At 46.8% G+C, this 27875-nt stretch overlaps 1 protein-coding gene across 11 annotated transcripts in view; it reads right to left on the bottom strand.

Annotated features, from left to right (window-relative positions):
* Window positions 1–27875, bottom strand: part of WFS1 (wolframin ER transmembrane glycoprotein) — a 351956-nt gene that overhangs the window by 264564 nt on the left and 59517 nt on the right. For all 11 annotated transcript variants that reach the window (XR_013608353.1, XR_013608352.1, XR_013608354.1 and 8 more), the window contains one exon: window positions 8583–8763. Coding sequence is in view for 8 of the 11 variants with exons in the window: in XM_078678492.1 (XP_078534618.1) it covers window positions 8583–8763 (181 nt within the window). In the remaining 3 variants the exon portion in view is untranslated. The remainder of the gene's footprint in view (window positions 1–8582; window positions 8764–27875) is intronic.

Raw genomic sequence — 27875 nt, 5'->3', positions numbered from 1 at the left:
TTTCGGGGCGAACGAGGCACAAGGAGCAATGACTTCAAATGTGCTCACCCTGAAAGCCAGTTTGGAGGACATAATGAATTCAGCAGATTGGCCCTCAGAGTCTAACTTTATAAGTTTCTACTTTAAACCAGTGCTGGATGTGGATCATTTGGCTGTGAGTAAGCTTTGAAGTAGCATAATCCTCACTGCCGATCAGGACATAGAAAGAAACATTTCCTAGCTGACGTGACAGAAAGTTTCAATTCTATAAAGGACTCGGAGGCGAGGATTATCCCACCTGACGAGGAATCTCTGCCTCAGCCCCTTCCCCATTACTAGTCAGTATGCATTTTTAAATATGGATCTCCTGCTGTATGCTTCTTTGAGAACACAGAGTTGGGTGAACTGTGGCTAAAATGTTCAACGAGGACTATTATTTATACTTGATGGAATGTATACAGTCCTGGTTGCCGAATGTTTGCTCTCTTTTCTAGGGATTGAAGGAGCTAAACAAGATGCCTGAAGATCGTGCAGTGGCGTAACTCACTCTAAGAAGGAGGGAGCTTCAACAGTGATAAGGGACTTTGTTTGGACTATTGGTTCATCATTGGTTGTGAAGTTGTGCTGTATTCCCAAATGCTTATGGGAATCTTAGGTTTATTGTACTTGTTGTAATAAATGGCTGCTGATTGAAATAAAGTGAAGGAAGAAAGCATAATCCTTGCATCTAAGTCCTTAATAGAATTGAAACTTTCCGTTATGTCAGCTAAAAAAAATGTCATTATCAATAATAATTATCAGGTGTAAATACACTTATGAACGTCAATAAAGCACATTCACTGTGATCAATAAACATGGTCAACATTAGCTCAATAAATCATTTAAAATGAGCAAAACATATCTATATATTTTTTATAAACTTTTTAACCATGAAAATGCAATCAGAAAAGCGGTCCCTAGAGCACATCACATTTGGATCATATTGCATTCAACCATAGATTTGACCCCTAGAGGGTGCTGCACCACAAGGGCCATCTTTAACATATTCAGGCTACCATAAATGCAGCCACAGAACAAGCCCCAGAGTGTGCTGCACTCCCAGCTGTAGAACAGAAACTCTAGCCTTAGGAGTGCTTTGAAACAATAGTAAAACGTTCAGAGGGGTCCTAGTTTATAGGACACACAAACATGCTGTCTGTCTCTAATAAAAACCCTTTAGGGGCACTGCTGTGCTCCTGCAGCCACACTCCCCCCCCCCCCCCCAGGCTTCCTTCATTTCGTTGGTAGTGCCCTCCTCGGGCCATCACGAGTAAAGAAAAATTAGGCAAATACAAAAGCCCTGCAGGGCATTACAGGGTGCTCCAGCCAGGAGAACTGAATATTTTGACAGTGGCTCTCCCAAGACAGCAGCAAAGCTTTCCCTTTTTTCTTTCTCTATCTCTTTTTGGGGAGTCCAAGTCCGACCCGGGGACTCCCATGCCTCCATTTGTTAGAGGAGGTGAGGGAACCCACCCCTTGCTGCCCTGCCTACTCCCATGCAGCCACGGGAGCTGGCAGCATTTTTCTCCCTGCGAGGGTTGACCTGCTCCCCACAGACGAGGCACGGGGACGAGGTCATTGCCACTCAGAGGCGTGAAAAGGCGCTCCATCATTCTCCCTCCGTTTCGGGGGGGAAGGGAGGGAGCCCCATGCACAACCCCTCCCTGAGGAAATATTAAATAAGTAAATCTTACGCTAACACTTGGGCCCTGGCCCACCCCTTTGGTAAGGTAAGGACCAGCTACGAAATTCCACGTGATTCGTCAGAAAGAGAAAGTCAAAGGTCTCCAAACTTTACAATGCCAAAACTATGGCCCCGTTGAGCTGATTTTGACGATCTTTTTACTCCTGGGGGCGATCTCTAGCCATCAGGAGCAGTTGCAGTAGGCCTCCTCAACTCCAAAGCTGTGTAATCCTCACTCAGAGAGCTGTTTCTCCTGCCTTCCTGCACAAGCCTTCCTCCTGGTGTCTGTCTCTGGACGTAGAAGTCCAGGGCTTTCCCCAACTGATCCTAAGGAGGTGTAAGGGGGCCAGCCTCATTGGCCCTTGGGGTATACCCATTGGTCCTAGTGTCTACTGGGCAGAGTCCTTAATCCTTTCTAGGCATCAGGGGGTTCCTCTTTTCAGTTCCCCATGGCGGTCCCAGGATCCAGCAATGAAGCACAGAGAAACCACCAGGCAAGAGAGAGTCTCCCCATTCTGCAAGAGTTTTTAAAGGGGAGAAGAATGTTCCAGATGCCAGACACCCCATATCAAATCTAGGGTGCCATTTCACCTCTCTAACCCAGTGCCAACCCTCCTGACCAGTTTGCTTGGACAGTTCAAAATGCCGTCATCCAGGAATCACTAGTCATATCTCCTCTGAGGGCCTCATCTCTGCCCCTTGCTGACATCACTGCCAGCGCCTTCCTCACTAGATCTTCAAAGCAGAGCCCCCTCATGTGCTCGCTCCAGAGGTCTGAGCTCCCTCCTTTGTTTAGCGGGCTAGGGCAAACCCATCCCTCGTACAGTGTGACAGCTGACTGTTGCAGATCCTTCAGCCCCCATCCATTTCCTCCTCAGAAGCAGAGTGAAGCACTGTTAATTGCTCCCTCTGTTTGGGGAGGCCTTTGTTCCTGTTGCTGGAGAGAAATTCAATTACAGCCAAAACAGTAAATCACAAACAGGGCGGGCTTTAAGGTGGTGCGGCCGCACAGGGCTCTGACCTGTGGAGGGGGCACTGTGACCTCCAGGGGGCGCTATGTTTAGCAATATCTTATGATTGGAGAGATATGGGGCACTTTTGCAGGTGGTAGTGAGAGAATTCGAGGAGGTGGTCCTGGGATGTTGGGGCACCAAAAGTGAGTGACGCACCGGGCGCCACCAGTGCTAAAGACAGCCCTGATCACAGACTTTCTTTTTAGTGTACACTAACATTATAAGGCCTACTCCAGGTCAATAGCTAATCCGGCAAAGTATCCAATGTATCAGGCTACCTTTGATTAGTTACCAGACTGCACACAACAGTAGTCTCCCACACGGAACCCACACGCTTGTTTACACATGTTCAAGTGTAACCGGCCAAGTGCCCCTCACCCTTGCTGCACCGAAGCTCCCATTTCATAAAAGGCAGACACTGGCAGTAAACATGCGCAGTTCCATTTGCCATGTGATTACCATTGGTGAGATACATGTATTGAGACTCACCCACAGTAAAAACTCTAAAAAAAATAAAAAAAAAGGTGATCCAAAAAGCAAAACATCCGGGTGTATTGAATAGGCGGGACCCAATTGTCAACACTCGTCTATTGTATCCTATTGTGGCCATGTTACTGGGTCCCCAAGCTGTGCTGTGCAAGGGGCTTCACAGCTTGGGACCCTGAGCCAAAAACGTAGGTTTCCGCTTGTAAGGACGGCGTCCTTACCCGACGGGAATGGTGGCGCCCGCCCCATACTGATGTCTCGTTTCCGGCTTCTCCACAGAGCCCCGAGTGGGAACACGGATATGCCTCTGACGGCGAGCGCGAGGACGATGGGCCCTTTAAGTGGGCGTCACCATATGAGGGGGAAGTCCCGGCCCCTCATGACGTCACAGAGACCGCATTGGTCAAAAGAGAGGAAGTCCGGTATACCGGGTGTGGAGACACCCCAAGGAGGGAGGCGGAACCAGCGGAGACGGAGTATCGAGACGTGAGAGCAGACGGAACCCGGAGCATCGTTGTCGGAGAAGCCCAAGACGAAGCAGAACCACGAGGAGAGCCAGGAGGCCAACGACCCTGCGGATCGCCGTGCCACACTCCCGAGGGAGGAGTGTGGCTGACACAGGTACGGCGGCGTTTGGCGAGCTGGATAGGCAAGCGTACCACTAGTGCCTAAAGTCACCGCGCATACCGCTCTTGCTGCATCCTACCCCTTGTCCTTTTCCCTACCCTCCTTGTCCTTCCCTCCCGACTCCAACCACACGAAGCACGCCCCTTTGTATATTGTAATCACGCGGTGTTATCCCGTCACCCCCTGGGCCCCCCCGGTGCAAACCCAGTTGAAGATTGTGTCCTAACGGCATTCCGCCCTGTTGGTCTTCTCTATTGCATGTGGTGAGACCCCTGGTGCCCGAGGAGAAGAACCAGCTACCCAAGCCGGACCCTCAGACGAGCAGCGCCACGGACCCCAGTGCATTCGCCCGGGAGAGACTAACTTTCAGGACTAGAAAGACGTTTGTCCCCAACCCATTGAGAGGATTAAAAATAAAACCTTCCTTAAACCCTACAGCCAGTGTCACGGTCGTCCCTTCACCCACGTCAACACCGCTCTTCACTGGTACTGCTATGGAGTGTAATAATTCTCCATATATGATGCAAGCACTACTCTTGAACCCAAAGTCACCTTTCCAGTTGTCCACTTTATGAGGGAAGCTCAAAACAAGGATTGGATCCTTAATGCAGACCACTTGAAAGGACAGTCCACCAGAAGAGTAATTTCCACACAGGGTGTTCCTTCTCTACACACATCACATAAATGTTTGCTTCTAAAATGGGCCATGATCCATAGGAAATCTTCCAGAGTTTGTTAAAAATGTGTTTGCCCCTAAAAGCCAGCAGTTGCAAAAGAAGCACTCGGGAGCTTTTGAGTCCATATTTCGATTTACTTTACTAAATCTAGAGGCTCATGAAGGAGCATGGGTTAAGTTAATTTACAACTTTGCATCTTCTCGCGTTCTATAAAAGTTTAATTTGAAAAAGTAGTAACAAAAACGGGAACAAATATGTTTCTGTAAATCCTGACTACATTGCAACTAAGTAAAAAAAATATTTGGCATGCATTGAGCACTATTTAATCCTTAGTGTATAGATATTTTACAAACGTTTACTAAAAAAAAAGATTAACATTTGCCACACTTCACCGAGATTTTCAAACGGAGTTACACTGAAAAAACACATAAAACATTCATATAAACCCACTGTTGCTTGTTTTAATTGCAGCTAAAAGAAGAAAAGCAGAATAGACCAAAAAAGAAATCGTGGGTTTTGAATTAAAGCAACTACCATGCCCGGTTTCTTCAACCACTAATGTCTTGCCCATATATAAAGCAGGAAACAAGATGGAGAATGCCAGTAAGAGGCAGTCACCGGCTGTAAGTTGTGCATGGCTTGTCGTGTGCAGGGTAAATATAGTACTTGGAGGAGATGTACAGTGTCTCCTAAGCAGCTGTCATACAGTTGATAACAACAGGCAGATACTTTGGAAACGTTGCCAAATATGCATAGGCATGAAAAGAGAATGCGCACATTTAGAGGGGGTAAATATGTAAAAGGGACCCACTGATACAGAGATGAACGTGGCGGATCACAGCACTATCAATGAAATGCCTGACAATCTTGTCTGCCAAGTGACAATAACACTGAAGAAACTTTATCAGGTCGTTTACTCTTCCCTGGTGAAAATGCCAGAATTCTTCTGATGTCAAGACTATGGAATTTGGTCAGACCTAGAGGAATGCAGGAACCGGTCTCATACAGATAATGCAAAGTACAACATTTGCATTTCGTTTATGCCTAATTCATAATACAATAGTTTATACGCCATGGATTTGAAATTCCCTTAGTAGCGATCATAGCGCGGGGAGTTCTCTAGCGCTTGTGGAATTTAAGCACCCTTTTCAAATGTTTTCTATTAGATTAAGGGAATAAACAATTAATTAATAACGTTTTTATGATTTTCTATATACCTAACCATCAGTTCCAAGTCAAAATAGTTCGGAACGTTTTATTAAATTCATTAACAATAAAATCTTGAGTGTCTTTGTTAAAAAGTGTCTGCTATGCTTTGCAATGGAAATGGTGAAATACTTCAGGTGTGACCGATCACACACTCTGCAGATTTGTTCAACAGTCCCTCCTATTTCCTTCTTCTGGGTTGTATTTTTCGAAGGGAAGTCTCAAGAACTCATTGACAATGTTGTGGAAAGACACGTACCAGGGGATATATACAAAACATTTCAGAGGCCTTGAATATCAACCAGAGATCTGTGAAGACGAGGTTTAATAGGTAGAAGGTGTAGCACACTAACGTGACCCTACCGTTCCTTCAAATGACTGCTCTTTGAGATCTCTTCTGAAGGACGAAGTAATGCAAGACTCCTTTATTTATTCTGCCTTTCGGAGAAATTTCAACAGTGCAGTGGAGTATTTTGAATATAACGTGGGATTTCTCTGTTAGTCGCCAGGTCAACTTAGTCTTTTTCTTATATTCCAGTCTTTGCAACTAAGCCATTCACTGGACATTAGTCGTACCTCTTAGAAATCTTATAATTCATTGTGTACTGACTGATGTCACCTACGGTTCGGTAGAGCCATATCTTTCCTTCCCAATCCTGCACAATGTTAGATGGTTTATTATGTCCCTTCATTTAGGGAATCTTTGTCTAAATAATGTAATGGTGAGATGGAGTGATAATTCCCCAAAATACCTCCCTCTGCGACCTTTGTCAGAAAGGTAGTCAAACCATCACATGGTGCACTTGTGCCCGGCAACGAATGAGGCTAGAGTTAAATTTGTATAACCCTTAATAAGAAGATATAACGTGGATAAGTACAAAGCTTTGATGGATCTCCTTAGAAATCCACCCAATGAACAAATCTTGCTTTAGTGTGTACATATTTTTTAAATGTTTCTTATCCATATTTTAAAGAAAATGAGAGTATGTGTAAAATTGTTTTATTTTAACAACATATTGTATTTTTATTTTCTCCATTTGAGCAAGGATGGTTTATATTGTTGTTATGATGACTATTGTAGACCTCTGGTGGATTTAAACAGCAATTGTTAAATAAATGAACCAACCAAACTAGCCTTATTTCGGGAGGGAAGCATGTTTACCTCTGGCTAAATGCCATCTTACCACTACATATCGCTCAAACATTACCTTCTCAAACACATGGACAAACCTACACATATATATTAACCTTATTGTCTGAATACCAACCATCAGCCCTTTGATTTTATGTTATAAAACACCAATTCTATGTATCTACATCTACATTTTCGAATTTCTATGGTTTCGGTGCACTACCTCTTTAATCTTAACATCCTCTCCCTCCAACTGTCTAGATATACTCTTCAAACACCCCTTCATATTTCTCCAGGCGATTCACGTCATCTGCATATAACACATCTTGTGATCACATATAAATAATGATCCACCCTTGCATTCCCACAAATTAACGGTTTGTCAGACTAACAGTTTAACTACTTTCCCAAGCATTTCAATCTCTTCCAAGTATAAGTCTTATCAACACAAGGTGACCAGTGTCCGAGCTTTCTCTATCTTAGAATTTGAAAAATATCAAGCTAAATTCATGAAATGTAATGCCTCGTCTATTAAAGGTCACTTGACAATCATTCAACCGAGTCACCAATATCCTTAAAACCATCACATAAAACTATCATCACCTGAAAACATTGCAGTGCCAAACAAAAGCATATTCTAACCTTAATTTCTCACTAGGAGGCAATTAGATAGAGAAACAAAAGAACTTATGAAACCTTCGTGTAGATATTTTATGATCCTAAGTCCTGGTATTTTAAGCCAACCATTCTGGCCTTTTGTTAATAACCTGCACCACCGCTTTATTTGATCTAGGTTTAGATTTAATTGTATCCACTGGCTCCTAACTGTACCTAAAGGCTTCTCAAAGTTAGGCTCCTAGCAACCATGCGCATGTGATAACTTCTCCGAACAAGACATATTGCACTTTATGTTCTTTTGTGGTTTTCATACTGAACTGAGAGTTAAATATATTCTACCACTTTTTAAAGATTGCTATTTTGAACAAGTTAGGCCAGCACGGACCTACCTACAAATGCTTTCTTCACCCTTCGTTTGTTACGGGGTTGCACGTTTCTTGTCATGGGCGATCCGTAAACAAAATAATATGGTGGGTTTACAATCATGAGTTGGGTCGTCACAATATGTCTGCTTTCTGTTTTTTTATAACTTTCTGTATTTTAACCTAAAACGCAAGTGTTTTTTTAATGTAAAATGTACTTTTATGGCCAATATGTGGCCGAATAAAGTTTTAATTGATTGATTGATTGACCTCCCCACCTTAAAAAAGCTCTGACAACACTTATGGTAGACACCAATACAGTCAATGAAACCTATGAACCCTTTGCTACTGTGATAACTTTCCTCCACCCACAGTTAACATTCAAATTTCAATTGTTGCTCACTGGGCTACCAAATTTCGATTTCCATATACCCCATCTAATCCCACTAACACTGCACTACCATCACTTTTACAGAGAATGATCAAATTACCACTTTTAAACTGTCCGGAAGATGTCACGTCTGCATCAGAAATGTTCAGACCTGAAATGTTCAGGTTGGTGACTCGGAAATTGTATAATCAATTTCTGAATGACATTACAACTACCCCTTCCCTCCTGGTTTTCAGAAATATTGTGCTTTTTTTTTTTACTCCTCCATCTTTGGCTGCCCTAGAGACAAACCTTTTACTAGAACATGCAATACAAGATAAATTAAATGAGTACATAAAGGTGCAATTGTCTTTTGTATTTATCATTACCATTCTTTGTAGGTATGTCTTCAGAATAGTTACTGCCAAATGAGGGCAAGAATGCTGCATCCCCGGAAGACGTTCCAGATTTCTGATTGTAATCCTGATCAAAGACTGGAGCAGCATTTAACTCTGACCGGACTTGCGGTGGCGTGGCTTGGTGAGGAGGGGTATCTGCATCCATTTTTACCTGAAACAGAAAGTATGTTCATTTAACAAGAACCATCCAGAGATTTTTGGAGAGATACTCAAGGTTATAGACTGGACTATAAAAACGCAATACAAGTAAGAGCTAACCAGGTATCACCTCAGGTTCATGAACATACACAAAAATTGAAGATGTATGGTTCACTACTTGTCTAACAAGCTAACCAGTTATGATCTAGTGGGTGTAAATGATTGTTGGAAAAAGTTATAAAGAGAATGACGACATCTAGATGGTATGGGATACACCTGCAGGGTACAAAGGAGATCATGGGTAAGCTAGTACAACTTTATGTTATCAAAGTAAGTTTTAGAACAACTTCTATTCCATCAAAAATCACAGTAATAAAATAAACACACAAGAGAGGAAGCCTATGAAATATTCCGAAAATATAAGTAAGCCCCTCTTTCATTGGAGCCAGAAAGCTCTGTGATGGCTTTTTCTTTGCCAGAATCCCAAGTCTCATTTTTTGCTTAGAAATGTGTTTTTATAGCCCATGACTCTAAGCTGTCATGGCCCACAGTGGTGAAAACTTCTCAAATCATCTTTGGAAGTTCCGATTCACGAACCTGAATGGGCACAGCTGCCAATCGCTGGTGTACTGCAAGAACTACAGAGTCTCAACAAACGTTGCTCAGAACAATCAAGGAGATGGTCTCAAAATTATCCATTGGTTTTATCCCTAAATCTAGATCAACTGTAACCCCATGCTCACGTTGTACTCGTTTTAACACCTCTGGTAGCACTGCTAATGAGGGTGTGCCTGGCACATTACTATAAAAACTTTCAAATACAGTTCCATAATGGTTCACTATTCCACAGGTGGTACCATCCCAATAGGAAAACACATCGTTAATATTGTATGCCTATCCTGGGGTGTCATGATGATGATAGACCTCTTCCAATTGATTGGTATTGCGAGCAATCCAAAATGGAATGTTGTCTCACTTCGTGGGAGCTTTGCCAATAATAGCATTAAGAGTCAATGGACTTATTGCCTGCACTGCAGGAAACACATGTGCAAGTCCAGAAGCAACTGCTCCCGTAATAGTCTATTGAAAGACATACTGTTGAAGTCACCAACAAATAGCCACTATCTGATTTATTAACTCTTACTTCTGCAATTGTTATATTCATTGGCTCAGAGTATGGTGTATTGCAGCCAATACATGCCAGATGGCCCCATCAATTCTTAAGGCTCATTTTGATGTTTTGCACTAAATGGGGAACTCACCGCCAAGCCATGCTCGGTGTTGGAGCACTTCTAAGGCACAGTAGGGTTCATAACTAGCTGGAAGTGCAGCAGCTGTGTATAATGAAAGTTCCCAGTATTGTGATCTACAGGATCAAATTCTACCCATAAGTAAAATATTTCAAAAAGTTAAGCAGCATTTGCACTTACAACAAACGTTAACCCTCCCCTGCGTGTCAGGAACACCCTTAGCAAGAAGATGTTGGGCGGCTGGTGCCCTAAGGGTCTCAGTAGGAGTAGCTTACTCTATTTTCAACAGACAGATTCAAAAAGTGAGATTACAATATCAAATGAAAAAGTGTAATAACTGTTTATAATTCAAGCATCTGGCCAACATACTGCAAATAGGAAGTGTCTGTCTAAGCTAAAGGAGATAATCAATATTACATTGGACATCTCCGCTAACTGTAATACTTGGCTTCTTGAGTGTGTCAACCAGAATTATTCAAAGATCTAGCAAAAATGAGTGCCATGCGTCAAGGCGCCAAGATGATACATTTTCTAGATTCCATAGCACACAACCCAGAATTCAACTTCCTGGAACCCCTGCTGCTAACTACTTTGACCATGTACCAACGTGAGACAAAGTCAGTTATACTGAAGCCACTTCACAAACCACTGAACAATATTAGAGGGAGATTTGTTTCAGGTAACATTCAATCCCGTGAGACATCATAGGAATAGTTAGTGGAACCCCAACCTCCTTTCATTAATTAAAGGCATGCTCATAAACATTAGGAAATAATGGGTGTATTTTGAAGATTTATTTTACAATCAAAATCCTATTCTAGTGCATAGGATATAACCTGTAGCTACAATAAACATAATGGTAACTGCAACGTTTACCAAAAGCGAAAACCACAAAAAAAAAGACCTCAACATATTAGCTGTATACCTTTATAGGTATCCCAATGTTAATATGCAAAACGAGGCATACATAAATGGCTATAAAATCTCGTCTTTATGTCTATGTGGGAGGATTTGTAAAGCACACTGTTACTCCAAAGAGTGCCTTGGCGTCTTTATTAACAGATTCACCAGTTGTGAACTCTGCATCAATCTAAAATCGCAAATATACAGTTCGGCAGGCCCGAGACCTAGCCCCGGGAATTGCTGATTGAGAAGTCACAGGTGGGAGTGCAAAACATTCGGGTAGGAAATTCTTTATCAATCCCACAGAGAGGCAGAGCGACATTACAATGGTCAGGGGAGATTGCCACCATAAAGCACACATAGACGGAGGGGGTATGCGACTCCTAAAAACACCATAAAGTGAGATGTCACATGAGTTAGGAACAGATAGCCAATCATGACATCGCAATTGATAGGAAGCTCTGCTGAATCACTGGGGCGGAGGTCCGCCCTGAAGCAGCCGTCACAGAGGGTAAATAACTACATCTAAGCTTAAAACATAGTCTAAAGCATTCGGCGTATGGCAAACTAGGGCGAAGCGTAAAAAGATTATCTGAGCGCCCTGCCACTTACAGGGTCTGGCATAGTACCTATTTTATATGTCCTATTTGTATCAGTTGTATAGCAGCCTCAGAGGTGTTCTGGTGTAAGCCCCCTTTGCTCGATAGCCAACTGCTACCGCTGGCTAAGGTGAATCTATTGGGAACTGTGTATGGACCTTCAAAACTCCCAGGACACTGAATTTTGTGACATAGCTATCCTGATTGGGCGGAGTTAACACCTCAGTCTCATAGATTTTTAGCGCCACGGTTTCCCAGTGCTAAAGAGATTTCTTAACACTTGTAGAATCTGGAAGGAGTATGGTAGGTGCATCTAGCTTGACCTTGAATGTTACAGGGTAGAATTCATATAGGAAAAACTTGGACCCAGGAAACTGGGCGTAACTCGTGTGTGGCCAAGACCGGTCAATCATTCCACAATTATTATTAAATGGTTTCTATGGTTACCACCTTTGTCTAGGAGCAAATAGTGCCAGACTATTCAGTTTGCTTAGGATTGTATTCCATGCAAGTCTTCTCTTGCTAGAGAATAACATGTGATGAACATACTCATTTATTTTGAAAAAATAATTTTTTTCTGTCAACCATTATTGGAATGTGTTGTTGTATACAATGGTATTGCATTGATTGTCTTTAGAAAACTGTATTGTGTGTAAATTTGAGATCGTGCAGATGCTATTCTAACATATCGCATATTCACCTTGCGTTACAATACTACATATGCAGTCTTATCTTGTTTTATTGAAATGGTTGATGTAAAAACTTAAGCGCTGAGCTCATAGTACGTAATTTGTAGGAGTGCACCACATACGAATTGCCCCTATAAGACAACAAACAAACCTAGAAAAACATAATTTGAATTGTATTATTCAAAATACTGAAATTGCCATGGATTCCTCGCTAAAGCATATGGAGACTATGTTCTCCAAACAGATAAAAAGCTAAAGAAGTTTTGTCAAGAGTGCAATTTACACACGAAGGCACACACATTTCCATGGCCTAAGGAGGGAACATTTGACACAAACATAACTGAACACACTAAAGCACATATAAAAACTAAACATGCAGGACAGAAGAGAGACAAAAGGGAGTCAGTGTTAGAAATTAAGGCTATCTTTAAAGAGGTTTAATCTGAAAACTCCATGATGCATAAAGTGAGGAATGCATCGGCACCTCCCCAACCATATGTAGGGAGGAATGTACTCGCACCAGCTCCCCCTGCAATCGGATATTCAAACCCAATAATAGCAGAACGCAACAAGCCCCCCGCCAAAAGAAGGTCAGCCAGGTGTGTAAAATACACATCCACACTGAGTCAGGAGAGCGTAAAAGTGTGTCGGGAAAGTTTGTGGCGATTCTCTATAGTAAGATTGGGAGAGGCAAGGTGCTCCAATCCCCCAGGAACCTATGACGAGGGTGGGGCTACAGGGTTTGCCCAGGTAGCAGAGTGAATTTGAGGGTGACGCCAGGCTAACTAAAGCAGTGCTTAGCTCTGAGCAAAAGGGACAAGCCAGACGGCGAGAGGAAGAAAGGCATGAAAGGAAGCTCAAGAGAGAAAGGGCGCTCATCCAGGAGCTAGAACGAGAGTATAGGACAGCACACTCTCCTCATGAGGAAAGGCAAGCCTGGTAGAGGGCGCTGCACTGGGAAGAGTCGGGGGCCCTGAAAGGCTATTAGCAGGGCTCAGACATAGGAGAAGGGCTGACTAAGATAAAAGGAACAAGGCAGCCTGATACCCATCCGAAATGCAGCAAAAACAAAAGGGCACCAGTGACTGCACATGAGGGAAGCAGCAACGAGGATATATGTTGCCCCTCATGGGTGCACAAAAAATATAGACAAACCCTGAGGGAGATAATAGCTAAATGGGAAGGCAGGGCCTTATTTACCCATTTTTCAACCTATTAGCAGATTGGACTGAGGAGAGGGACATATATGACAGGACTTGGCCGAGGGTAGGATCGTTTGAGCCAGAGGACATGGCAGTAGCGGATGATTGCATCAGGTATGAAGGAGGAAACCATAAGTGGGACTTCCTCTAAATGCAGCAATGCCTCGAAAGATGGGAACGCTATGTTGAGGAGAAACCCATTGAGTCACCTAGCTAAAGAGTGTGCCTGTTACTAGGCACAGCAGGGATTATATACGTGCCATGGGCCCATTGCTGGACAGGGCAGGGAAATTGATTATGTCTCAAGAAAAAACACAGCTGGTATCAATCTAGCGATAGAGGACACTAAAAGTTTGCTAAGCAGTCTAACTAGGAGCAGACTAACACGGTGTTTGCCCAAGTTCACATTCCAGCAATCTTGCTACCGATACCCAGCATGACGGGGCAGCATTTAATACATACAGGCAGCGGATCTATACAACCCTAGGAGAAATATTCCCAGACTGCCCAGATGAAAGAGGGTTAATAGCAGAGGCTATGAAGCCAGAGGAGAGCATAAACTTTTTTCTGAATAGAATGAGGGAAAGATGGGAACAAGAAACCAGACAGCCGTGGACCGTTACGGGCTTACATTTTTCTACAATATTCTTAAGACAGGGTTACCTACTGCGATAAAGTGGGGGCTGGGCAGCGTAGCTGGTTTAGATACCAAACCCTGGCAGGAGATACAAGCCCATACACTCCACTACAACAAGAAAAAGCAAGAACAGGATAGAGAGAAGCAGGAGCAGGCTCAAAGAAACACAGCAAAACTAGTCCAACACAAGTTGAAAAAGACTGCGCGTGAGGAGGCAGCGATGGCCGCAACCGTGCAGATGGCACCAGTCACAATTGGGGCTCTACCACAAACCTTTATAGAGAGTTCCAAACAGGAAGTCCAGAAGCACGACCAGGTTATGGTAGTGGAGACCAGGAAAGCTGGTTGCAAACAGACTCTAGAAAGTGCTACTATTGCCATAGGCAGGGTCACCTGGTAGAGAGGTGCAGGTTAAAGGCATACCATGAGCAGCAGAAGCACTAGAGGTTAGTGAGCCATGTCAGCCTCCACACAACCCCACAAATATCCCTCCTCAGTACTAAGCATAGGGTAATCAAAACGTACCTTACGCTCAGTAGCAGGGAGGCCTGCCGGTCACCACACAACCACAGCAGGGATCAAGTAACTGGGCAAGCATGTGGCAGTAGTAGCCACAGACCGGGAACCCAGAACAACAGGGACTGGGTCCACAACCCCAGCAGGGAGGGGTGACAATGTGAGGGGTTAGAGCATTTAAGCAATCACATAGCCAAACAAGCATTTGCAATGCAATAGGTCTCGCAATTGTGAGAGTTTGAGCTATTGGCATTGTAAATGGCAATGCCTTTTATTTACGTTTTAAAAACCAACACATAAATAAAAGGCAGTGCCATTTACAATGCCAATGGCTCAAACTCTAACAACTGCGAGACCTATTGCATTGCAAATGCTTGTCTTAAAGTCCTAAGTTTAGCCATGTTTATGTATTAATTGCCTGATAATAAACACAGCATAACATACGTGTTAACCAATTAGAATCGGCGTGGTAAAGTTACTATGCAGACACGTCTTCTAAATGTATTCTTTCATAATGTATGGAAAATGCAGGTCAAACAGTCCAAGCGCCGAAGGGACACGTCGTGTATATACTCACTCATAATGGTATGAAACTGCAGCTAAATAGTAAATGAACATACGAAGTCTAAACTATGGGGCATGTTAATTATATATCACCCAAGATATTTGGAAGGAAGAGAAAGTACGAGACTTCTCGGTTAAAGAAATAGCCCTTCTAAGGTACAAGTGTGATAACAGAAACGAGTGAGTTAAAGTTAATATAATGCATTGCTATGTCACTGGGCAAATTGCATCTAAAAAGCTAACCGGGCTGTAAGCAACCGTGGGAAATACACGTGCCTGCTAGTAGACGATGTGCACGGCGTCCCGCTGAAAGGAAACAGGCGCCATGTAGTGCTTAATTCGAAGCAGCGGACGAGGCATAGCCTATAGGGCATTCACAAGCAGATGGTCCTGTTTATGACCTGCTGAGCGCCGTGCTTCAAGAGACTGTTGGGGGTCGGGGGAGCGAGCGAGTGGGAGGGAACGAGCATATGGGGATGGGGTGTGAGGCCGTAAATAACAAATATTATGAGGGTCTAGCTTTAACTCAAATGTTGGCTGGTTGAAAAAGCAAAAACGCTGGGTTTTGTATAAATACAGGCTTTGTGCAGAGCAGTATAAATTCTGTGCAGCCGGTATTTAAAAGGCAACTTTTGGCTTGCAAATGTTGTATATTAAACCTGACCTGGTTTTGCACGGGATCTGTAATATAGTAAATTAGCATGTTGAACTGCATTGCGCAGCTAAGCGTCCCGTTCAACACCTGTTATAAACCAGTTTGACACTTCCTCTACACCCACATCTTCCTCGTCTTCGTCGTTCTCGTCCTCTTCTTCCTCCTCATTTTCGTCTGGAGGGGTAGGGGTTGTGATCCTCGTTACCCTAGGGCGGCTTGTGATTGTAGAGGCGGCTGTTGGACGGGGCCAGTTTTGAACTACAGAGAAGAGCGAAACTGAAATCTGGTGCGGGGCGGGACTTCCGTCTTCAGAAGCCCGCGCACGCGCACACGGAGTGCCTGGCCAGAGGAGTGGTGACGCGGGGCTCTCATGTCCGAGGGAGAGCCCCACGGAGGCTGCAGTCCGGCGATGCGGTGAGTGAGGTTAGTTGGGGGGTCTCTCTGTGTGCGGGTGTGTGTGGGCGGGAGCGGCGGCGGCGGGGGGGCTGGGGACGTGTGGTGTGTGTCTGTATGTGTGCGCTCGTGTGTGTGTGGGCGGGGGCGGCGGCGGGGGGGGTCTGGGGACGTGTGGTGTGTGTCTGTATGTGTGCGCTCGTGTGTGTGTGGGCGGGGGCGGCGGCGGGGGGGGGTCTGGGGACGTGTGGTGTGTGTCTGTATGTGTGCGCTCGTGTGTGTGTCTCTGTGTGCGTGCGTGATTCATGGTGACTGAAGAGCCTGCTGGAATCGGAGCGCGCGACCTGATCCGATTCTGGCAGGCTGCATGCGTGCGCGTGCCAGTCTGTTGTCCCAAACCTCGTTAGTCCTTGAAAGCCAGAATGATTACAATAGGACTCCACTGCGACAATCGCTTTCGCGATTGCGTCGCAGTGCGAGCCCTAAAAACACAGTAAAATAGGTCCCCAGAGTAAATAAAGACAGGAAATAATAATACCAACGACCTAACCCCCAGTAGTTCACCTTTGATAGTAAAGACAACATCATTCCCTTTCTCAAAACAGAAATTACTACAGACAGCATTGGGGGTTCTAAATCTTTTTATTTGCTAACAGGAATTCAGGGTCGGTGTGGGCAGTGTCCATCAGGTGTCTGCACTAGCTTTTGGATCAACGGTGAGTCCATGGAAGCACAGAATGAACAGGTTGCCTAAATCACCTACTGAAACTAGGCCCCACTCTGCTGCTGAAACCCCTATGGTGGGGTTAATCAGCCACACCCCAGGGGCAGGGCAGTCTGACGGGGGGGGGAGGAGGCGAGAAAGAAAACGGTTTTAAAAAGCCAACACCCAGGTCCCATAGCTAAAGTCTAATGGGACGCAATCCAATTACAAGTCCAAAGGTCCCCATTTTCAGGCATCATGCCCACCGTCAAAACCCAGTAGTTCACATTTGACAGTAAAGACAACATCATTCCCTTTCTCAGAACAGAAATTACTACAGACAGCATTGGGGGTTCTAAATATTTTTACTTGCTAACAGGAATTCAGGGTCGGTGTGGGCAGTGTCCATCAGGTGTCTGCACTAACTTTTGGATCGACGGTGAGTCCATGGAAGCACAGAATAATCAGGTTGCCTAAAGCACCCACTGAAACTAGGCCCCACTCCGCTGCTGAAACCCCTAGGGTGGAGTTAATCAGCCACACCCCAGGGGCAGGGCAGTCTGACGGGGGGCGAGAAAGAAAACAGTTTTAAAAAGCCAACACCCAGGTCCCGTAGCTAAAGTCTAGTAGGACGCAATCCAATTACAAGTCCAAAGGTCCCCATTTTCAGGCATCATGCCCACAGTCAACAATTCATTCATGGCATGTAGTCCCAACAGTGCCCCCACAATGCTTCAAAAGCCTCAGAAGCAACGGAAGCCTTCCTTTCAGTTATGAATGAAGTCATCCTCTGTGACAGGAACAATTGTTCTTCTCGCGTCTAGGATGGCAAGATCCTAAAACTCCACCACAAGCAGCAGTCAGTAAGCCTAGAGGCCTCAGTGTAGGGTGACCAGACATTTCAGATTTGCCCAGACAGTTAGTGGTTTTTGGTCATCTGTCCCAGCAAATTTTCTGGGGTTTTTGGGAGGCCCCACTGAGCTAGTCTTTATGAGCCCGTAGTTAGTCAATGTGCCATAGTGCCTAGGCATCTGTGTTGGCTCAGTTGGTGAGCGCCGTCGTCCAGGCATTCTGCGCCCCTCTGCGACGTGAAATTGTAGTCCTCCTATTTTTGTGAACTGTTTCGACTTGTTAGGCTTGGGAAGTTAGGTCACCCTACTAGTTTTGACGAGCTTGAAACTCCAGTGGGGGCTTCAATGAAACTTTCAATGCGGGGTGAGGCCGGAGGGAGAGGGTGGTGCCAGGGACGGAGATTTCCAGATGGATCCCATGGTATCGGGTAAGCTACCTTCCAGATTCAACCCCCTTCCAAGCATAGTCAGCTCACGCTGCTCCAACCTTCCAGGAAACAGTCGCCTCTGACAACTCTATGGGAGGGGCAGTATAGAGGGGGAGGGAAGAACCACAGAGCAGCCTCGGACCCTCTCCCCACGTGGCAAGGGAAACAAGTAATGATGCAGCTCAAGGAAAACACTCAAAACTAAAAATAAAACTGCCCAAAAGAAAGATTCCAGATAAAAGGTGTGGTCAAAATCAGCAATACTAGGTATCTGAAGCCACGAGCGAAGACCGCGTTCCACACCACATGCCGGGAATAGCGAGATGCACAGGCATAAAAACTTATCCATGGGGTAAGTGGCACGCACCAGCAACACCAAACTGCAATATGCCAACAATGAACTACACAACGCACAACAAGTGCACCTGGGGATAATATCAAAAAGAGGTAACCCCCAGCAGGAAAATAGCCTCGGGAAGAGGCCGCACAGCAGCCGTGCTCTTAGGCATGCACCAAGAGAAGTGCCCTAGGCATGACTAGCGTACCCATAGGACTCATGCTAAAAGCCACAATTCTATCCCTCCCTTTACTCATGAGACCACCTCACAAACATACCTATCACCAATCTAATCACTCAGAATCGAAACGTCGATGGTCCGATACCTTTCAAGTAGGATGGGGGCTCAACAGCATATAAAATAAGGTCTGTCTAGAGAATAATTATCACTCTCACACCCCAAATCACTAAAAGACGTTTTTAACAGTGGGTGTCTTCTAGTATCTCACTAGATAGTAACTAGTATTTGACTGGGTCACACGCCCGGGTGTAAAATACACAGTCTCCGAATCAACTAATAATGGAGCATATATGACTAGCTGAATTAACAAACAAAAAAGTTCTTTCATAACAGGTAACAACAAGTGCACCAACACCGATTTTTTGTAAGCCCCATGACCCAAAGGGGAAAAGGACATTTTTAAACAAGCGCCAATGGAAGGAGGAAAAACCCTACGGTTATCAACGAGGGGTCTGCTTTAACACCTGCATGGGTACACCGTCCCAATGTACAGTCAAACAATGGAAATGAGACCTTTGGACTAAATACTGCAAACATTTCAGAGATGGTCAGAAGAAACACAGCTGCAGGAGGGGCACAGAGTACTTCCAAGGGACCCATATCTCGAACTGCAATATCACAACAAAAGTATGCCTACTTATATGGTTATGTAAAATCTGCTTACAATGGGTAGTCTCACACTTGAGTACTACTGAGGAACTGAAGAGTGAATAGAGATTCACTATTGGTGGAACTACAGTGCCTGCGTAGGGATATCTCAAACATCACCTACAATTGCACAAAAAAAAATACTGACATCCCACTTGCACTGCACGGCGCCCTTTTACATAACACATGGTATCAGCACATGACCACAGTTTGCTCCCAAGCATCAGCCAGGTCAAATTATGTCTGTTCACTGATTTCACACGTTGTGCCGCAGATAGACTGTGCTTGTCCTAAGAAGTAGCGCCCGGTAAAGCAAAATACCTCATACACCTCTACCTGTGTAGGATGAGGGCCAAGATTGTGGGAGAGGTGTGGCGCCGCGGCCAGGGCGACTGACGCTGAAATCTCGGGATCAGGGTTCGATCCCCGGCTCCGGCGGCAGGTTAGCCCAGCACCATGTGACTCTGGGCAATAGCTCGCTTAATCTTCCCGACGGCCCCCAGCGCCTAGAGACCCTTACGGGTGATTGTGCGCTTTACAAATGTGGATTATTATTATTATTATTAAGATAGAACCACATAAACCAGTTGTAAACCTGGGCAAATAAGATTCAAGCAATAAACAACATGTGGATGAGGAGAGGATGGAAGCATAAGACTGTGTTGTTATTTTATATTGTTATGGTAATTTATTGCATTAACTGATATTGAATTTTCATTTTACATTTATATTTTTGTTTGTTCTATTAAGTTAATTTACAGGAAAATGGCAGATCAAATTATGGCATCACCTCCACCCTTCTTATCAACACTGGGTGAGCCTCAAATACCATGGAAGCAGTGCAAAAAAGTATTTATCACATACATGCTAGCGATTGGAAGTGATCGATATGGACCTCTTAGGCGTCAAGCCATTTTCCTCATCATTTGGGCATTGAAGGAAGAAGAATTTATGAAGATCTACCAGAGGTTTCTTTAGGCATGAGTGACGGTTAACCTAGTAATGTGTTTGACATGTCCATGCAGATGTTAGACATTCAGTTGACCCATAAGACAAAATTTGGTTTTGCAACATCATAAGCTTTTTTCAAGGGTACAAAGAGGGGATGAGGACACTGCATTCTATGTAGCAGCTTTGAGAGGATTGCATTGTCCTGTCGATTTGAACAACTAACAGACTCATTGATAGGAGATTAGATTGTGAGATGCACTAATAGTAAGAATATAAAAGATGATGAAAGATCCTAATTTGGAAGAAGCTATAAAAGTAGCTAAAAGAATGGTGCACACTGCACTGGACAATACAGAGAGTGATAAAAAAAAGAGGGTGCAATAAACAATATTGTAAGCATGCAAGTAACACAGAAACGTAATGCTAAAAACAGTGATGTGAGGAGAAAGGTAGAAATGCCTAAATCTAAATTCAGAGTGATGTGAAATATTACTTGGAGCGATGCAAGATGTTTTCAATATGGAGCTCCTGTCCATATTGCATCCAGCCCGATGTGTGCAACCAAGAATGCGATTTGTAGAAACTGTTGTAGGAGTGGGCATTTCGCAATAGTGTGCATGATGTGCATGATCAAAATTAAAGGTAGAGATAGTCGGAAGGTTCAGGTAATTGACCAACAAATTCAAGACAGCTGCGAAAGTATTCAAGTGACAGTTTTTATGGTCAATGAGGGGTTGGAAAATTCTGGAGAGCACAGAAGAATAAAGAATAAAATGAAGACAGAGGCACAAAGTGTGAAATTAGAAAGTAGTGACAAGTTAGAAAGCCACATTGTCAAATATTTCTGAATAGTCTGTCCATAAAGGTACTAGTGGAGCCCGGAAGCTTATTTTCTCTCATATCTAAAGAAACGTATAAGGGCGAGTTGAGACATGTTGAAGTTTCTCAGTTGTGCAAACCAGATATAAAAGCTGTTGGTTATGATGAAAGGAGAATACAAATTTTAGGGATAAAGTGGAGGTCTATAAAATTTAAAGAAAAAGCCATCTATGGGAGAGTGTATATTAAGGATTACGGGTCAGACTTATTAGGATGGCGTCATAAAAGAGACTTCGGAATAATAATGAACCCTAAAGCAAAGGAACTGGTTATGTTGTCAGAAAGGGATGTAGTAGAAGAGGTGGATGATGACGTTTAATACAGTTTAATAGAGACATATCCAAATGTGTTTTCGGAGGAGTAGGGTCTACTGAAGGGTCTTTCCCACAAGATAATATTGAAGAAGAGATCAAAGCAGTGGTTCACAAAACACAAAATATTCCTAACATGATAAGTGAGCCTTTGAAACAGGAATTAGATAAGCTACTGCAACAACAAATTATCAAACCCATTGAGTTCTCTGAATAGCAGGCACCAATTGTGGTAGCACCACAGAAGGAGGAAAGAATTGTTAATGCATAGATATCCGGGATCTCAATAATGCATCTGAAATGCGGACTATGAAAGGCAAGGCAGTTAAGTTTAGTGTTTTGGATATGTCAGCTGCCCATCATCAAGTTAATCTACATGAGCATGCAGTGTACACACTTAACATCATTTGTTACTCCATTAGCTTTCCGTTATAGAAGGATTCTTTTTGGGCTTGCTTCAGCCTCAGCTGTACTTCAAAGGATAACAAAAACGTTTTTGGAGATATGGAGCATGTGCTATGTTTCTAGGATGATATACTCATTGTAGGAGTGCGTGTAGGGGCACGTGACCAATTGTTTGAAGAAGTCATGAAAAGATTTGAAATAACATGGGTTGATGATTAAGAAAGAAAAACATCAGATTAGAAGGAAGCAGGTAACCTATTTGAGGCGTGTCATAAATGATGGAGGAATCAGACAGAAGAAAAGTATTGTATTAGCTATTGAAAAGCATTGAGACCGAGTACTAAGGAAGAGTGAAATCATTTCTAGGACAGAATATTTCTCAAAATTTGAAAGGAATTTCACTGAGGGGGTTGAACATTTAAGGAAATTATTGAAAGAAATGTGTAGAGTTTGAATGGGGGGGGGAGAAATGTGAATGTGCATTTGAGAAGACAAAGGAAAGCATTGTTCAAGCTCCCACATTGGGACATTTTGATGTTACATGAAGACTGTATATTACAACAGATGCTAGTAATATAGGCATTGGTGCAGTACTAACACAAGTTAAGGACGATATAGAAAATGTGCTTGGTTTTGCATCCAGAAGACTGCAGGGAGCAGAAACCACATATTCTGTAATAGAAATAGAGGCACTGGCCTGCAGATGGGGTATTAACCTCTTTAGGTTCTATGTGTGGGATGTACATTTTAAAGTAAAGACTAACTACAAACCTTTAACCTACATTTTCAAAGGGGGAAGAGGCTCGGAAGGGAATGTTACATCACGTATTTCGCGGTTGTTGTCATCAATGATGGTGTATAATTTTGAAGTGGAGTTTGTGAGAGGATGCAAAACTGAGGAAGCAGATTATTTGCCAAGGATGCCAGAAGGAGTGGAAAAAGTTGTTGAGGAGGTGTGTATCAGAGGGGGGGGGGGCGTGGCTTAGACACCACCGAGCATGGACGTGTGAGTCCCGAGCTCCGTGTCGGCCTCGGCATTTATCCTGACCGGTTACTCCCCCGGCGGTGTCGGAGCCCTCAGTGGGGGCCCACAGGCATTGTGGGGGCCCTGTGCCCGAGTGGAGCCCAGATCTCGACGGCGGGGATCGCCGCTGCGACTGTTGCGGCTGCCGGCTTCACAGAGGGGCCGGCCATCTTCTTTTCGGCCTATGCGAGGCCCGACATCCCCGACCTCGAGTGATCCTGCGCCCGCCGCTGCGGGGGGCGGCCCGGCGGAGACGCTGCGGCTGGGTGCGGGGGCCCCCGCACTGGACGAGAGTGTAGCGCCTGCTGAGCAGCACCGGCCGGAACACTGCTGGTGCGGCATCGGCGGAGGCGGTGAGTGACTGCACGCCTTCATCTCCTGCCGGGGGCCCAGAAGAGCCACTTAGATGGCGGTGCTGCCGTAGTGGCGCTGCGGGGACTTCCTGTGGCCGCGAGGACCTCGGAGGCCTGACGCTGTGCGCTCTCCCCGTCCTCCCGGCGCTTGCTTCCCCACACTTCAGCCTGGAGGGGAGCTGGCATCATCGTTGGGTGGAAGCTGGCCCGGACGGTCACACCGGCCCCCTGCCCTACAGAAATGTGGCCTGCCTGTGCCCGTAGGGGATGACGACGAGGACGCCATAGCAGGGAGGCTGCTCTGCCCTCTGATCGGACTGCCTCGACTCCGTGGGCCCTGCTTTCTTGCGAGGGGTGCACACCCTGATTGGTGGATTGCGACATGCCTGGAGTGGCGGCTTGATCCGCGGGGGCTACTACAGTGAGAGGTGCTTCTCTGTGGTGCAGGAGACTGCCGTGGAGGGAGTGGTGCCGGCGGGGGCAGGGAGCGTCCATTTTCTGAGGGTCCCGGCGCGGTGGCCGGGTGGAGCCTTATCTCCGGCAAGTGGTGGCCAAGGCTGGATCTCTAAGGGCCTGCTTCTGTCGTGAGGACGGGCGAAAGGACACGCGGCCATTGGGGTGGCCCCCCGGAGCACCCGTTGCGATTCTAGTGGTGTGAGATTGGGTACACCTGACCCTGGACTCTTCGGTGGGGCGGCTGCCCTTATAACTGGGCCATGGGGAAGCCGCGGCGCGCCCCGGAGGCGGTACAGACGGACCCCGTGGATGACTCGCTTGACCCTCAAGCCCAGGCCCCGCTTGGAAGCCCGGCTGCAGGGTTACAACAACAGCAAATGGACCAGATTCTCAAAGCCATTGTGGACACTAAGGAATCGCTACACCTGGACATAACGCAGGTTTCAACCAGCCTTGGACTGTTGCGGGCTGATCACAGCAAACTGGCAGATCGTGTCAAGAGCACAGAAATCGCACTTGCAACGCTGGAGCCGGCGCAGAAGGCGATGGACGCGTCGCTGAGCGACCTCTTGCGCAGAGTGCAATTGCTGGAACGAAGGGCCGAAGACGCGGAAGGGCGCAACAGACGCAACAACGTCAGGGTGGTGGGCCTTCCTGAAAAATGCGAGGGGGACGATATGGTGGTCTTCCTGGAGAAGTGGCTGCGAGAGGTGGTCGCCCCCGAAGGCTTGTCCCAGTTCTATACCCTGGAGAGGGCTCATCGCGTGCCGCCCAGGCCTCCGGCTCAGGGCCGTCCCCCCAGACCGGTGGTCGCACGCCTGCTCCACTTCAAGGATCGTGATCTCTTACTGCGGAAGGCCCGGGCATCTGGCCCCTACAGAGTGGACAATGCCTCCGTTTCCCTCTACCCTGATTATTCGCAGGAGGTCCAACGTAGCCGTTTTTCTTTCATGACTGTCAAGAGGGAGCTCCGCAGCGAGGGCATACAGTATGCTTTGTTTTTCCCGGCGCGTCTGAAGGTGATGGTGGATGGGACTGCCTCCTTTTTTGACGATCCCAACGACGCCTGGCACTGGCTCGAGCAATATCGCGCGGGCAAGGATGGCCCCGGACAACGGGGCTCAGAAACCGATATGCAGCCGCGTCCCCGACGGGGCCGACGCAACAGGAAACGTGGGGTGAATGGGCAATCACCTACTAACTCCCAGACTGGTCTGGAAAGGCAAGCGGCGCTACAGGCGGTAGCACTCCTCTCCGGATCAGCGAAGGCGACATCCTTGACAGACGCTACATCCCTCCAGGGGTCGGAAGAGGTGGGGTCCGGCGGTTCTGAGGAGGATAATGACCATCTGCCTGAGGTTACTCCGCGGACTGCTGATGGCCTGCTGGATGACTGTTGATCCCTGATTCCACTCTGTGTACAGTATGGGGACAGATTAAGGGAGCGGGGCCGCACCACTGGGTAGGGTGGACTTGACTTAGTGAACGAGGGCGGGGGGATGGATCCTTGACCTGCCCGGGGGGCTTCGTTTTGGGGAGGGGGGAATTCGGCTAGGGGGGTCCCCGTGGGGCGGGGCGCTGCCGGGAGGGGAGGAAACTTCAGATGCGAGGCCTGACCACTAGTTTAGGCGAGGAAGGCCGCAGTCCGGCTTGTGCTGGTGTTGAACCACCCCCCTCCACCTCACACTTACTGTGAGACTCTGGTAGCTACCAGGGTGTTTCCCTTAGTGGGTTAGTGTTTGGATGGGTACCTATGGTTTAGAGCCTGTTCTGGGGAAAGTTGGGGTGGGGGGTTGTTGGGCGAGATGTGTTCGGGAAGGGGTTGTCAGTGTGCCCCTTAAGCTAAATTGGGTTGTGTTCGGTGCCGTTCTTTCCTATGGCGACCCGACTTGAATTGAAATGTGTAACGTGGAATGTGCGAGGGCTGAACTCCATGAGGAAACGCTATAAAGTGCATGCGTATTTAGTTCGCAGAGGGATCCAGGAGGCCTTTCTGCAGGAGACGCACATTGATCAGGCAGAGGGACGGGCGTTGCAAAGGAGGTGGCGGGGACAGTTGTTTTATACCACTTACTCTGCCTTTGCCAGGGGGACATTGATATGGGTGAGATCAGGGGTCCCCTTCCAACCTTCGACCACTATCATAGACCCGGAGGGGAGGTATGTGCTGGTGTTGGGCCGCCTGGATGGCAGAGATGTGACCTTCAGCAGCGTCTATGCTCCGAACTCCGACCACGCCGCATTTTTTGCGCGGCTGTCTGGGAAGTTGGCATCGTTTCTAGTTGGCACAGTATTTATGGGGGGGGGGACTTCAACTCAGTCACCGACGTGGAGCTTGATCGTTCCCACCCACCGCTGGCTCAGTCGGCTGTCCGACGGGTGGCCAAGGTATACAGGGACTGGCAGGAAGCGTGGGGGCTAGTGGATGCATGGCCCACGCAGCATCCCTCGGACAGGGACTATTTCGTTTATTCGGTGCCGCATGACTTACGTGTGCGGCTTGATGGCGTCTTGTGCACTCCGGGAGCCTTGGAACTCACATGTAGCAGTGAGTACTTAGCGAAGACGATCTCGGACCACACCCCCTGCCTGATAACTGTGCTCTGGTCGCGGCAACGGCAGGCGATCCCAACGTGGCGATTGAACAACGCGACGCTGGAGGACCCCGTGTTCGCGGCGGAGCTCGGGGAGGGCATAGAGCACTACTTCCTGGGCAACGCCGGGACGGCATCGAGCAGGGCGCACGAATGGTACGCTTTTAAAACAGTGGTGAGGGGGTCGTGCATTTCGTCCGTCGCTGGGGTGCGCAGGGTATTGGTACAAGATATAGACCGGGCGGAGGCCAACCTGCGCCAGGCGGAAATAGATACCCACACGGTTAGGAGCGACTCGGCTGCGGTGGCGGCGGCGCGCGAGGAAGTGGCGACGCAGGTAGAGCGGCTCTGCTGCTATGATTATAGAGAATACATGGCCCGTGCTCATGCTGAACGGGACAAGGTAGGGACGATGTTGGCTTGGCTGGCTAACCCGGCGGTCCGGGGCTCCTCTATAATGTCTGTGACCACACCCACAGGGGACCTGGTCTTCTCCCAGACGGAAGTGAATACCCAATTTTTGGAATATTACACGCTGCTGTATCAGAGTAGGATGAGAGAACCCCCCCGAGGGTCTGGATGATTATCTGGAGGTCGCGGGACTGCCGCAGTTGGGTCCGGAACAGAGCACCAAGCTGGGCGCACCTACTACGCTGGGAGAGATCAGGGCAGCGCTCAAACACATGGCTCGGAAAAAGACCCCGGGAGCCGACGGCCTTCCTGTGGAGTTCTATGCAGCCTATTTGGAACTCCTGGTCCCGCGCCTGCAGTTAGTTTACCAAGAGGCGTGGGAATTGGGCAGATTGCCTCCCACCATGAAAGAAGCGATCATAGTGCCGCTGCTGAAGAAAGGTGGGGATCCTGAGTCCAGGGCTGCGTACAGACCGCTCTCCATGCTCACAGTGGACTAGAAGATCCTCAGTAAGATCCTGGCCACTCGCCTTTTAGATCATATGGGCACTCTAGTACACCCAGACCAATCGGGGTTCATCCCTGCTAGAAAAACTGCAACGTGCATACGGCGGTTGCTCCGTATCATGGGGGATGGGGGAAACGGCTCGGCGGGGCGGCGGTGCGGTCGATGGATATCGAAAAAGCGTTCGATAGCGTGGAGTGGCCGTATCTGTTCCGTGTGCTGAACGGGTTTGGCCTGGGGGATCATTTCATCCGTTGGACCAGGCTGCTATACAGCTCCGCCACGGCGCGGGTTCGTACGGGATGCACCGTCTCAGCGGCCTGCCGGGTGGAGACAGGTACTCTACAAGGCTGCTCTCTGTCCCCTCTCCTGTTTGCGCTGGCTATCGAACCGCTGGTGGCACATGCTCGCCTGGGACGTTTGTACGAGGGGGTCTTGCTGCGCGAGGAGCTTCATTATATATCGTTGTATGCGGACGATCTTCTTTTATATTTGGCCGATACAGGGTGCGCCCTGCGGGGCGCTAGGCAACTGCTCAGAGAATTCGGCCGCCTGTCCGGCCTCCAGGTGAACTGGAACAAGACCTGTTTGTTCCCAATGTCCGATGGGGATGGGCCGCC

Source organism: Lissotriton helveticus, chromosome 2_2 (genome assembly GCF_964261635.1).
Source record: "Lissotriton helveticus chromosome 2_2, aLisHel1.1, whole genome shotgun sequence".
Taxonomy (NCBI): Eukaryota; Metazoa; Chordata; class Amphibia; order Caudata; family Salamandridae; genus Lissotriton; species Lissotriton helveticus.
Note: the sequence above shows the minus strand (reverse complement) of the source record. Positions and strands in the feature narration are given on the sequence as shown.